At 44.4% G+C, this 14,416-nt stretch overlaps 1 protein-coding gene across 1 annotated transcript in view; it reads left to right on the forward strand.

The window, feature by feature from the left end:
• Window positions 1–267: 267 nt before the first annotated feature.
• Window positions 268–14,416, forward strand: part of PTGFRN (prostaglandin F2 receptor inhibitor) — a 104,667-nt gene continuing 90,518 nt past the window's right edge. The window contains exon 1 of the mRNA XM_090059306.1: window positions 268–473. Coding sequence (XP_089915432.1) covers window positions 425–473 — 49 coding nt within the window. The 5' untranslated portion in view covers window positions 268–424. The remainder of the gene's footprint in view (window positions 474–14,416) is intronic.

Genomic DNA, 14,416 nt, shown 5'->3' on the forward strand with positions numbered 1-14,416 from the left:
GCAGTGCTGGGGTGCTGGCACCCCTCCGTGCTCCGTGTACATCTACGAATCTGTGTAGTAATGGGGAGACGGGACGGGAGTGTGCTGTGCGTGTGTGCATGTGTGTGCGGTGATGAGGGGCTGCCCTGTCTGTGCTCCGTGTGCACACCTGGAGCGTGCACCCCTCCGTGCCGCGTGTACGTCACGCGGCCGCCGCCCTCCGCACCCAGCCCTGCCCCGGCCCGCGCCTCCGCTCCTCGCCCTGCGGCGCCTCCCCCCGGTACCTGCGGGGGCTGCAGCGGGGAAAGTTTGTGCCCGCGCCTGGCGGGAGCTGCTGCTCCGCCGCGCCGCCGCCTTCCCCGCGCAGGCGGAGCCTCCCCGCCCCTCGCGGCCGAGCGCTGCCGGGCGGGGGGCTGCGGGTCTGCTAGCCGCGTCCCGAGCCGGCATGGGGCCCCTGCCCCTGCCCAGGCTGCTCCTGCTCCTGCTCCTGCCGGGTGAGTGCGGGCGTGGCGGGGAGCGGGGGGTGGCCCGCCGGGGCGTGGGGGCAGCCGGGGGCCGCCCGCCTGCATGCTGGCGCACACGCGGGGAAGGGCCCCCCACACTCTCTCTCTCCTAGGAAGATCGCACTTACACACACACACTGAAGAAAGATTCACCTCTACACACACGCGCGCACACAAAAGATTCTCCCTTACACATGCAAGAAAGATCTCCCTAGTGCACACTCGCTCTCTTTCTCTGTGTGTCTCGCTGTCTCATGGGGGAGATCTCTCTCTCTCTCACACAGACACACACGGGCTCTCTCTCTCTCTCTCTCTCACACACACACACACACACACACACACACACACACACACACGCACGCTGGCTCTCTCTCTCTCTCTCTAAGGAAAGATTTCCCCCTTACATGCACACATGGGAAAGATTCACCCCTACACACACACGCAGAGAAAAGATCTCCCCAGGACCTGTGCACACACACACACACAAAATTCCCGCTTACACACACACACACTGTCTCTCAGGAAATCTCCCCAGTGCACACTCACTCTCTTTCTCCGTGTGTGTGTGTGTCTCTCTCATGGGGAAGATCTCCCTTACACATGCACTCTGAGGAAAGATTTCTCACTTACACACGGGGAAGAAGATTTACCTCCACACACACACACACACACACAGACACACCCGGAGGAAAGATCTGACCTGTGTGCACACACACAATATTCCCTCTTACACACTTGTGAGAGATTCTCCCCTACATTACATACATACACATGCAGGAAAGATCTCCCCACCCACCCCCACTGTGGCATTATGGGCAGCAGCGGGAGAGCCGCACCCCTGCTGCCCCACCCTGTGTGGCAGGCACAGGTCACTTTGCCTGGTACAGTTGTGTGTGTGTGTGGGGGGGGGAGGGGTTAGGTGCTCCTGTGAGCTTCCCTGTGCTGCCTCATTATGTGCACAGAGGTAAGGCTGCTGCCAGGGTGCGTTCACCATGGGCAGTTCCTTCCCCCCCCAGTCCTAGGCACAACCTGGGCAGGTCCTGGTCCAAGCTATGCTTTGGCCTCACCTTGAACAGGGGTGGAAAATCTTTCTGCTGGACCTAGTCAAGCAAGCAGGACTGAATCCAGAGCTCCTTATGCTGCCCAGCAGCACCGTTGCTTTCAAAGCCTGCTTGGCACCCATTGTTAGCCTTGTGAACTCTAGTCCCAAGCCAGCCCTGCCAGTTCATGCCTGCCACGTTGTGGGGGGGCGCTGATTCATGTACGGAGCCTGCTTTGAGCTGTGTTAGCTGTGGGTGACCCTGCTAGACAGGGAAGAGGGTGCACATTGCTCTGGGGCAGGCACTCCTTTTAGATGCTGTGCAGCCTTTCTCCGTAGGTCTAAGGATCCCCTTTTCATGGCAGGCAGGTGAAGTACGTGAGCTGGGATAACCCCTGAGCAATTAATTGTTGGATAATAATTTCTAGCTGCTTTAGACTAGATGGAATATGTTATATGACTCTCGCAGACTCAGTAAAATAACTGAGATGTACAAAATACTGCTCTTCTTCTTGTCACTCTCAAGGGACATTTAAAATAGAAATAAAAGGAAACATTACTTCACACAGTGCATCACTATCCTGTGGAATTAATTTCCAAATGAGGTCAGTTGTAAGGTAGCTGGAATTATAAGGCATTGGGATGATTCTGATGTTATGAAATTTCTTGCTAATTATATTGTCTTTTATATCATAAAAGAATGATCTGTTTAAGTGTAATGAGATCTTCTATTTTATGGCATAAAAAAGGCTCACTTTAGGGTTTAGGAAGGGATTTTTCTCTTACACTCCACAAGTGGCAAGGTGCATTATGTCATCTCCCTTTGAAATGTTGGGTATTGGCTACTATCTGAGGTAAGATACAGTATTTGATAGACTAGTGTTGTTGAATTAAATACTAGGGGTCTGTGTTCTCCTGTCACATCATGTAGGTTGCTGGGGTAATTGCATAATTAGCATAGTTTTATTGTTTGTTTGCTAGTGCTGGACAATGTATAAAAATAAAGCTAGTCTGCTCTGAACAGTATGCAGTTTTAGTATTTTTTTTCTCCAGAAATGTTTGCTGTGTAGCTCTGTGGCTGCTAGACGTGTTGAAGTAGTAGCATATTTAGGTAGAGAACAAAGAGACTTAGAGAACTTATGCAAGACAGAATTGCACACAGTACTTCAATGGTGCTGTGTCATATCTGTAATTGGGTAGAGGTGCTGTAGGTGTTTGCTCATGGACATACCACACCACACCTAATTCTTCTGGGCAGGCCTTGAGGAAACCATTTGGTTAATTGCAAGTAACAAGTGGGAAACTTCCTATGGTAAGTGGTGCTTGTGGATTGAGGGGAGAGGTGGGTGCTCACACCTACATTTTTGCAAAATGTAACCTTCCATTTAATGCTAAGTTTCTAGCCCACACAGTAGCCAGAGAGAATCTCCCAGAGTCAACTTGTAGCTACCTCCAGTAGAGTTGAATATGGAAGAAGGGATGTCAAGCAGAGACCAAGGTGCTATTGCTGGGTCCCAACCACGCTCTCCCCCTCTAGACATTTGAAGTCAGGACTGAGGTTTGCACCAGTCTTTTACCTAATTAGTGATGCCCTCTCTCCTTCAAATTCCTATAGGTGTTCTGGTAATAGGAGTGTGTTTTAAAAAGAACAGGAGGTTGGAAAGGACCTCCCGGATCACTGAGTCCAGCATGTGGTATTGAAATTAAATGATTAATTTAGATTAAGATAAATCTCAAAGGCTTCTTAGTAGTGCTACCCTTGTAAGAGATGAAAGGGGAATGAAACTCCTGTTTAAAAGAATGATCTGAGGCTCAGCAGGCAGAGTGAAAGTAGGGACTCCTGGATCTTATTTCACTGATTCCCTGTGTGATCTTGAACAGGTCCTGTTAGGAAAAAAAAAACCCCTTTGCAGTTATAGTTCTGTTTTTTAAATTTTTAAAAGCAAACCTGTATGGACCTCGTGCTGCTATTTATGGTGTAGTTTGTCTAAGTATTCTGGGTGGTTGTAGTGGCCTGTTGATTTTTTTTCATTTATGTAGGGAATTGCTCTAGTAAAGCTGGAGGCACTGCTGTGCCTCAACATCTGAGCCTGCCAGGGCTGCCTGGTGAGAAGGGGTATGGTTTGGGGCTTAGATTTCTTTTGGTGTAACAAGAGAAGCCTGGAGGTAGCAATAAGAGGATTGTAAAAGACTGCTGGACTAAGTTTGGGGAAGTATGTTCTCTGATGTTCTGGTGTACAAGGTCTATGCATTTTTAACAAATTCTGTCTTTTAAAACAATCTGTTTAACAAATGCAGACCAGATTCTCTGCATCGACCTGTCTGTTTTAAAGCAATGCTTGCAGATACTCAGTTTACTACTCAGAGCCTTTGGTAGGTTGGGAAAAGGATTTTGAGGTCTATAAAAGTTCATTCCTCACACACAATTATTTCATGAGGTTTTGTATCGCTCATAAGTGTAATGCAGCAAATGATACGTGTGGCTTTAAGTGTTTGTCTGTTGTATTAGCAACTCTCATTGTTATCAGAGCGGGTAGCTATATAAAGAAAACAACCATCACCACACTTGTCGACTAGGGACCCATTAGTGCCAGTCTGCAGGAATGTTTTGGAGACTAGACTCCATTCCTGCTCCTTATTTCTGTGACTTTTTCAGGGCAGGATTGGAGCATATGGGCTGGGCAGCTTGAGAGAAGCTTGCTCTGCCATGGCTCATGCTGTGCATGACTTCATTCTCCAGGGCTGTCATGCCAACACCTTTTATCACATGAAAATTGCTAAGAAGACCAAAGCATCCATAATAGGGCTTTGAAACATCCATAGCAGGGTTGTGGAGTTTTTTTTTGTTTTGTTTTTTGTTTTTTTGTTGTTTTTTTTTACCCCCCCCCCCCGAAAAATTGTTTTTTGTTTCTAGGACTCAGTATATTAAATCACTGACCTGAATAACTGCATTTTCAGTTATGACTATTTGAAAGTAGAGGTAAGTATTTCAACCCTTTTTTTTAATAGCTGGTGGTGGTTTATAGAAGAAGTGGCTGTTTCTGATCCCAGTTTCTCTCGAGTTAGGCCTCCCTCAGTAGGAACACTTCCCTTGTGCTTTCCCATGCACAAGATTCTTCTTCCTTGCCACAGATGCCCTTGGGACAATTTTCTCTCTCCTGTATGCAGGCTCTGTCTAGTATTATGGCTGTTCTAGAGATCACCTTATATGGATCTCTTGGCTTATTTGTTATGGCTTGCAGCTGAAGTTGTTTGTTATTGGATGCAACAATAAGCAGTAATTTGAATCAAGGTTTAATTCAATCTCTGCAGTAAAAGGCCTCCAGTAATTAGTTGCCTGTGAGTTGCTACAATCATGAACATTACGGAAAAGTCTTTTTATTCTTTTCTCTGCACCTGCAGTTAGTTTCAGGGAGCATTAGAAAAGCAGAAAACTGGGGAGTCTTCAGGTTCCAGACAGCGGGATGGCGGAGAGGAGAGGAGAGGAAGGGTACAGGGGTTAGCAGCTGTGTTAGAATAAAACCATCAGCAGCTGTACATGTACATCAGCAAGCCCCGTATTTCCCTTGCTGGTGCCTGGGCAGCTGCTAGTGAGTTCACCAACAAATAACTGGTATTCTTGTTGGTGGCCTTCTTCATTTGCCTCTAGGAGGAAAATGAATGATGGAGCTTGTGTCCCCACTGATGTTTGGACAAATACAAGTCCTGAGCTTAACTTAGTGGCTTGTGGGTTTGCATTAACTGTGAGACCCTCTGACACTTCTCATGGCCTTGGGGGAACTTTGTTCCTTGCAGATGTTCATTTTTTCAAGCCAGTATTGCCCAGGGTTAGGCTTGGCAGGATTTGATCCTTATTGATAGACACCAATAAACATCGATTTCACCCGATGCTAACAGACTAACAGAAAAATTGGTAATCAGTGGAATTTACTGAAAGGAGACCAAAAATAAAAAAAGACATCTAGGATGGAGGTAAGAAAATCTGGGGTAGGGGGTGTTGTACATGTGCATGCACATACGGAGGCTGCTGCAGGTGCTAGGGACTGTGCTGGCAAAGCTGTGCTGAGAGTAGGGTTTGGAGGGTCAGGGCTGGTAGCAGCAGGGAGCCTGTTGCTGCTGCTGTTTGCTTTGCCCAGGTCCCAGCTGGGGCAGGGACCACATTCCTACAGAGCCTGGCCTGGCCTCTGTGGGAGTTTGGCCTCTGCCCCAATCATACAGGCCTGGCTTTGTGAGAGTTTGGCTTCTGCCCTAGTTGGGATCTAGGCAGAGCAAGGGGCCAGGAGGCACTGGTTTCCCAGATGTTACCAGCCCTGCTCCTCCCACCCTCCCTCCCAGCACAGCCTTAGCAGCACAGCCCTCAGCTCCTGCAGTGGCCACTGTGCATGCGTGAATGGGATAAATTGATTAAAAAATTGAAAAACACCCCCAATTCCATATAACTCTGAAAATTTCAATCAATGAAAATTGAAATAAATGCTTAAAAATAAACTGATCTCTAGCTGTCTAAATTAAAAACAAAATCAAATTTTGCCAAGGCTAACCATAATGCATTACTTTCTCAGTCCTGCTGCCCATGGATTAGTGAAGGTTGAGGACCACTTTCACTTTTCCTCAGAGGTAGACAGAAGGCCCCCAAGGGAGCGATTGCAAAGAAGCCTGCTGTCTGTGCTACTGCTAACCTTGCAAGGAGTAGCTTTTTAGAGTCAGCTAGCCCTCTACTTCCTAGCTCCATTCTGTCGTCTCTGGGAAAGGGAATTATTATATATACATATTAATGACATCATTATTATATATTCTTCAAGTGTGTGTGTTGGGGAGAGGAGGGAGATGTAGGAGTAATGGGAAGAAGTGCTCATCCATGCCCCCTTCCCAAGGAATGGTCAGAGGCAAATATTGGAACTGTTTTTTCACTTGGAAGCTAGGCTGCCACAGCTGACTTTTAAGGGGGCACAGAGGCTACTTACTATTCTGTTGAGAAGTAGTGGTAGTTCTCCTTTTGCCCTCCACTCTCCACCCTTTCTGGCTGAAAAGCTGTAGCTTGTTCACCTTCTCAAGATCATTCTCATCTTTGGAGTGATGTTTCTCATCTGCCTGCCCAAAACTGCCTTGGAGAGGTAGGCAGCACAGGTGTGTGATTCTTGAATTCTTCCTACCTTCACCCTCTTGTGGCAGCAGCTGCTGGTTCCACGTAGATAATATTGTGTTTATCCCAGTTACCTACTCCTGATATAAACACCTGCTTGATCAGGCTCAGTTTCCCCCTCTCCCTACAAAAAGTCCAGCCATACCTTTTCAAAAGAAGTTCCCTCTTACTTAATGTATATATGTGCATGTAAGTCAACCTCATTACAGAAACTCTTTTCCATAATTATTCTATGCAACTTACAGAACTCAGTAGGCTGTAACTTCTGTAGCACCTCTAGCAAATCTTACAATATTCAGAGACAGTTACAGACACTTCCAGTTTTCAGATCTAATAAGTCTAAAATTTTCTACCTCACTCAAAATTATCCAGCCTCCAGTTCTTGTTAATCACTAGTGTATAAAGCAAATTTGAATTCATTCTGTATATAAAGGGAGTTACAAAAGAACCAACACATTTTTTTAATAGAGAAGATACAGTTGTCCTAATAGTAAAGTTCCAGAGGATGGGAAAAGATTGTTTATTTGAAAATGTGAGATAATTTTGATATGTAGAGAAACCAATCATTCAACAATGTCTTATTGTTTAAACAAATTGTCTAAGCTAGCTAGGTCCAAATAAGGCTTACAATAGAGTATTTCAGCTTCAGCGGTCATTACCTTCTGGCTCAGTAATTCCTGGGGAGGGGAGGGCGGAGAACTACTTTAAGATAGAGTTAAAGTTGAGTGCATATATTGGTAACTTAAGAGTAAAAAAACCAAACAATTACAGCTATGTTATAATTATCCCTAAAGCAGGCACAACTCAGTCTCAGTTCTCCCCTCCCTACAAAAAGTCCAGCCATACCTTTTAAAAAGAAGTTCCCTCTTACTTAATGTATATATGTGCATGTAAGTCAAGAACTGGAGGCTGGATAATTTTGAGTGAGGTAGAAAATTTTAGACTTGTTAGATCTGAAACTGGAAGCGTCTGTAACTGTCTCTGAATATTTGTTGTTTGTAGACCTTTTAAGATAAAATGAAATCTTCAACATCTGTAAGCACTCTGGTAAACAAAAATGTTCAAGAAACAGCCTGGGTAGCTTAATGAGGGTTGTCCTTTGAAATGCATTTGTATCTGGAGTACTAAGCTGTTCCCTGTTATAGGTGACATGATTCTTGTGCTGAGGAAAGAATGCTGTAAAGACCCCTACCAATAGTAGGGTAAAAGGAATGTATCAGTTAGCGCATTAGTGTGGACCTACTGTGCGACTTACTGGTTAAATGTTTGTTTTTTAGATCAGAAATTGTTTGTTTTCCCAACCATAGAACTGATTGCCAACAAGTTAATCCAGTCCAAAATCTTTTAACTTTGAAGACTCCTTCCAAAGTTCATCTGTTTATAGACAAATTCTAAAATTAACTATCTAACTGTTTTTAAAGTTTTGATGCATTTGACTTTACTGAGGACAAAAGAATAAAATAGATGTTTAGTTTTTACACTAAAATCCTTTTGATATTGAACATCTTTCTACAGCAAATCTAAATAAGTGAAATTCAGTTTTAAGTGGAAGTTGAGGCACTCCTGATGTTAGAAATTTCATATCTCAAAAAGGCTCAGATATATTGATAGGCATAAAAATAATTCAGATAATTTGTCTGAATAAGTGTGAGAGATAAGACAGGATGGGCTTCTGTCAGAGTGAGATGAAGTCTTGGAATTAGACTTCTAAGGTTGTGAGAGAATTTCCATTAACTGTGGCATTATAATTAAGCTTAACATCCTTAGAGGCAAGCTTTCTGAGAGGTAGGGTGAGGCTACTAAATTTCAAGGAGACTTTTTTTTTTTTTTTTTAAGAGAAGCAATTAGTTGGGGCCTGAAGGAGGAAGTTAGTAAATTAGAATCAATATAGACTCAATGCAATTGTCATGGTGGCTGCTTAAGATGTACCATGGAATCTCATGGAACGTATTCCTACTGCAGAACATAAAAGGAGGTAAAATTCAGGAAAAATCCTAGCATAGCTAAGTGTTAACGACCAGGGTTCATGTGGGCTCTAAAAATAACCCTTTAGCAGATGGAAATCCAGTTTAACTAATGCTCACAGAAAAGAACAATCATTGACTAGTAAATTGGTGATTAAGGTTCTGATCCAAAGTATACAATGAGGGAAACTGAGGTAGCCTGACTATAGGAGGGGCAAATAGTGCTCTGAGAGAGGGGTAAAAACATACAGTATTTACTCAAATGGAAGATGAAGTTCCCCCTGCTCCCCCATCAACATGGGGGAAGAAGCCCCTTGTCTTATTTGCTTACAAAGCAGGTAGGGGAGCAGGTGGCGAGGGGGAAGAAGAGTGGGGGGGGGCATTCAGGACAACCTTTCAGTACTTATATTCTGTACCTGAAAAGTTACAACAAATGTATACATTTTCTATATATAGAATTTAATTTTGGTTTTTTTTGGGGGGGGGGAGTTGTCTTATATTTAGGGTCATCTTAGATCATAGAATAGTAGGGCTGGAAGAGACCCCAAATGATCATTGGGTTCAGCCCCCTGCACGAGCAGGAAAGACATCTGGGATCAGACAACCCCAGCTAGGTGATTGTCCAGTCTTCTCTCAAAGACCTCTAGGGTAGATGATTGCACCCCCTCTCTGGGGAGCTTGTTCCATAGTCTGGACACCCTAGTTGTAAAGAAGTTTTTCCTAATGTTCAGCCTGAAACTATCTTCCAAGAGTTTGTGGCCGTTGTTTCTAGTTTTCCCCCAGGGAGCCGTGGTGAACAGTTGTTCATTGAGCCTCTGATGTATGCCTCTGATATGGCAATAACTTGCAATCAGGTCTCCTCTCAGCCTTCTTTTCTTTTGGTTGAAGAGTCCAAGATTCCTCAACTTCTACTCACATGGCTTGCCATGCAAGTCCCTGATTACATGGGTGGCCCTTCTCTGGACCCTCTTGAGCTTTAGCCCATCATTGTTGAAGTGCAGTGCCCAGAACTGAAACAGAAGAAAGCTGTTGAGTTTCAAGTAGGAAGTGTAGTGCGTCTTTCTTATACCCAGGGTACAAAAGAGCCATCTGACAGTATGGAGTACATCACCTTGTACCACAAGGAACCATGAGAAAAGAGCTACTTGGGGAAGTTGCTACCTAAAAAGAAGGTGAGGTAAAATACTGTCATAAAGGGGTATCAGGAAGTGCTGAAACAAGTCAAATGGTATCTGGTCCTGATGATTATTACTTGGATGTTTTAAAGGAGCTAAAGAATTAGCTGAGCCACTGACAAAAATAGCTCATTTAGTAGGAGGCTGAAATTTAGACCAATATTGTGCTCTACTTTTAGAAGGAATCTAACGATGGCCTTTGGAATTAATTGACCACTGAACTTTCATATCAGGAATAATAGATGAGGAACTAATTAAAGGCTGAATTCGAAAGCAAACTACCACAGCTGCTAATAGGCAGAGCTGGTAGCAGTGTTTACCGTTAAGTGTGCCTGACACCTTCCATTGTAAGACTGTTTTCAGTTGCTGATTAGTCTGCCAAATTTTAAACATTTGGGCTGAAATTTTCCAGGCTGTGTTTCTTCCTCAGGTGAAGTCTCTTTCTTTCTCTTTTTTGACTTTTTAAAACTTTACTGTACAAATTTTAAAAACAAGCACTGAAAGTGCAAAGGTATGTGGTCTTCCCAGGGGCCAAGCACAAAATACTTGTCATCAACAAAAAACACCAGATCATCAGAGACTGAAACCTCTTTTTCTGTGCCCTTTGTGGGGTTATCTATGTAGGACCAGATGTCTGTCTTCCACCTTGCAGAGCCTAGCATGACACAACTGGTCCATGCTTTGTTGCAAGATGAAGCATCCAAATTTAATTATGATGTGCCTGGACCAAAAAGCAGTAGAGTTGGAGGGTTTTGTCTGAGTTGGGCCCCATGAACCAGTTTCTGCAGTTTTTCAGTCACCATTTGGGCCTGGATCAGCAGGAAACTGGCCAGGACAGATTATTCTCCTTTTGATTGCTTGGTATGGGATGGAGAAGATGTAGGCAGTCTTAGAGAAGTTCAAGTCTGGTATGCCAGAGAAGGTGCTGAGAGCAGCAAAGAGCACCTGCAGCCGGGGGACAGTCTGCGAGGGTGTGGAAGAGTCTCCTCTACCTCCTCTTTGCAGAAAGGGCAGGCTGCTGATGCTGCTGGGTCTAAATGGCAGACAGAGATGCCCATGGCCAGCATCCCACGCAGCAGCTGCCACTGGAGGTAACCACTTCTCGTGGTGATGGGCAGCTTGTACAGGGTGTGCCAGGCTGGGTGGGTTTGGTCTGGTGCTGTTGCTAATAGATATTGCCTCTAAGTTATGTCAGGGTAGGGTGGCGTGCTGCGTTTTGACTGTCGGCATATATGGTGCCTTTCCAGACAGGATTTCAAAGCAGCTCCCACTGGGCATGGGGAGGGAGAGCAGAGTGCCAAGCCTGCCACTCTTATTGCTGTTTATTTCCTGGAAAAATGTTTCCATTATCAAGGTGAGGCAGAAATGCCCTTGGGGAAAAAATTGTTAGGGAAGTCCTGCTTGGGTCAGAAATGTGCTCTTTTTGCTGCTTAAAATTTGACCATTTTAAGCCTTAGAGAAATAGTTTGGTACTTGTTCAGTGGGAGCTCAGGTCCAGGTACTCAAAGATATTTAGAGACCCAACTCACATTGATTTGATTCTGCCTCATTCGTGGCACATCTTCCAAACACTGACTAATGAAGCAAAGATCCTATAGCTAACAGCCTCTAACTGTACATGTTATGGTCATATCCAGAGCAAGTCCACTTCATTCATTGGAGGCAGGAGTCCCATGAAAACATACGCTATAAAATAATTAGACTAGCATAATATGCATGCATGCACAGGGGCTAAATTAACTTCCTTTCTGGTACTTTCTTACTCAATTGCTGTGGCATCCTTAGTGTATATATTTTTTTAAATAAAAGTACAAACATGCGACTAACCTGATAAATTTGCAGATGAAAACAAACAGGTAGACATAATTGCAGAATGAATGAGTTAGTATAGAAAACTTGTAAGTGTGAAAACAGATGAAGTTATGAGATGTAAGAGGTGAAGAATATAGACTGGCTGATTATTTCATGGAAAGAGGTGATCACAAGACCAGGACTTATTGTCATGGAGTAATTGGCTGCTCTGGGATGGAAGTGCATAGATGACACTTCTGCTGGTCTGACTTATACCAGGGGATTTTTTTCCCCTGGGATAATTCTGTACTACAATTGAGTAAATTTACATGGGGCAAGGAATTAATGTTGTCTGTCTTCTGCTTGCTCACACCAGTATAAACATGGCATGCATCCAAGCCCATAATTTGAGGGGAATTAAAAAATCACATATTTTTGAATGTTAGATGACAGAAGTGAGAAGTAAGAAAGCTTGAAACTGCCTAAGTATCCAGTGGCAGTATTCACAGTCTTGAGGTCTATTCCCAGATCCTGAGAAAGTGCTCCCTGCTTTGTGCTGCTCCCTCAGTGCCACAGTGCAGTCTTTCTTCTTTCTCTGATGCAAGTTCTCTCTCCTGGTCTCATGGTGCTGCTGCCTTCAGCCTTGCCACCCTGGATCTCTTGCTAGACCCTGGGAGAGTCCTTGGTTCAGTTCTGCCACCACTGGCAAAGCACCCTCTCCCTTCCCCTGTCTCCTCTTCCGAGAAGCCTTTAGCTTCTTGTGGGCCAGCAAATCCTCGGCTGGTCCACTTCTCCTAGGCAGCCTGCAGTCTGCCTACTGCCTCAAGCTGGGCTGTAGTCCCTGCCAATCTGCAGGCCCCTAGAGCCGGGAGTGTGAAGGCTGCTGCATGCTTCTGCCAGTCAGCCTGCTATAGCTAGGCATATAGGTGTACAGTAAAATAATGGATATTATAAGCAAGGTCACCCTGTTGGTTCTGTGGACCCGATTCAGACCGGCTCTGGTGCCACTGCACAGGGCCAGTCTAGTGGGGCACCACATGCAGTGTGCTCCCTAGACTGGCTCTCTGTGCTGTATGAAGCATCTGCAGTGCCAGGTCTGGTCTGTGTCTTGTACAGTGTGCGCCAGACTGGCTCTGTGTACCTCAGGCATCCCACAGGGACTAGTGCTAGTGCCACATGCAGCATACAGGGTTGGTTCGAGACTTGTGGGCCAGAGCTGGCCTGCTGGCCATATCTCTGACACCTGTGGCATGGACAGAGAAGGAAATTTGGTAGAGGGAAAAGGCAATGCATTCAGCAGATAAAGGGCAATAACAATTTGGTTTGGCTGTAACTTGTATTTCCATAGCCACCTAGCAAGGCAAATAGGCTTCTTCATTGAGGACCACCTTGACCATGCAACTTAAATATCTTATGATTACCTGACCATCCCTGGAATGAAGCAAACAATTTATATTATTTTTAAAACCGCCTGTTTATGTGCCAGCTTATTTCTCCCCTAGGTGGTTGATTAGGATAGGTTTCTCTCTCTCTCTCTTTTTTTTTTTTTTTCTTGACCCTGGATAGCTAAATAATCTTCATTTACTCTAGGTATATTAAGTGCAGCAGCCAACGTGCTCTAGATGTGGTTTGATCATTAATGGGGGTCAGAAAGGAAAGATCTCTTTTACTACAGTTACAGATTTCTAGTAGCCATATTGTGGAGGTTCCCTTTTTCTCTGGCTATCATTGAGTCAGAATACAAATTTAAGTGGCTCACCGATCTGTTCCACTCTGTGTATTTCTATGCCTACTCATATAAAATGGATATCCCTCTTCCACTTGTGGCTTTCTTTAAAACCAAATAACATTCTGAGTAGTTGTTTTGACTGGTACTTGTTTTCTGGCTTTTATTCTATTCCCAAGCATTTCCTCAGGCATCCCTTTTTATCCTTTTACCTCTAGCAGACATTTTAATAGCTCCTTCCTCTGCTGCTGCTACAGTTCCTTTCAGGAAACTGGAGCAAGCTGCCATTCCACTTTTTGGCTTTAATTGTGATCAGCCTGGGCCCACTACCCTGCTTGAAAGGCTCAGTTTAGGCATGCTGCTGCACACACACTTCATGAGTGCAGTCCGAGACTTTCGTTCCTCCTGAAGGCATTTACTCAGTTGCCACAGGGGTAGGCATAGAAATGAGTCATTTCTGGGTCACAACCAGACTTCCCCTTGGATGGCAGGCCTCAGGTCCCAGTAAATTTGTTAGTGTTAAAAGGACAGTCATCAAAGCAATGGATTGAAAGCAGTTTCAGCATGAGTTCTACTTTTGGCTGAACTGCAGGGGTATAACATGGCTTAGGTCTTTTTAATGATTATTTATTTCTCTTCAGATGATATGGGCATAGGGAATATTTGAATAGGCTGGAGCAATAAGGTTTTCCCCGCACATTTTGCATACAGTAAACCGAATGCTGCAGGAGAGGAAGTCATGGGGACCTCTGCCAGTTATTAATGGATTCTGTTGTATATCCTATGGCCATGGAATTTGCCTCTGAATCCACCCTATAAAATGCAATTAGAAATGGAATCCTAACTTATTTTAAAAGCTCCCTGCCCCTGTGTTAGCAAAGCAAACCATCCAAATATATATCAAACTGGAATTAACCTGACAGTCTCTATCTGAATTTTCAGACAACCAGAAATCCCTGCAATTTTTTCAAAGTAGTTCTTTTATTATTTGGCTGTTAAATGGGCATCTTGACGATTCAAGTTTAAAAATTTTAATGCCATTACATTGCTGATAATTTTAATAGAAATATATCCACTAATGGACTTATTCATTGTG

The sequence above is a fragment of the Crocodylus siamensis genome, chromosome 1 (genome assembly GCF_052110815.1).
Source record: "Crocodylus siamensis isolate JL-2025a chromosome 1, ASM5211081v1, whole genome shotgun sequence".
NCBI lineage: Eukaryota > Metazoa > Chordata > Crocodylia > Crocodylidae > Crocodylus > Crocodylus siamensis.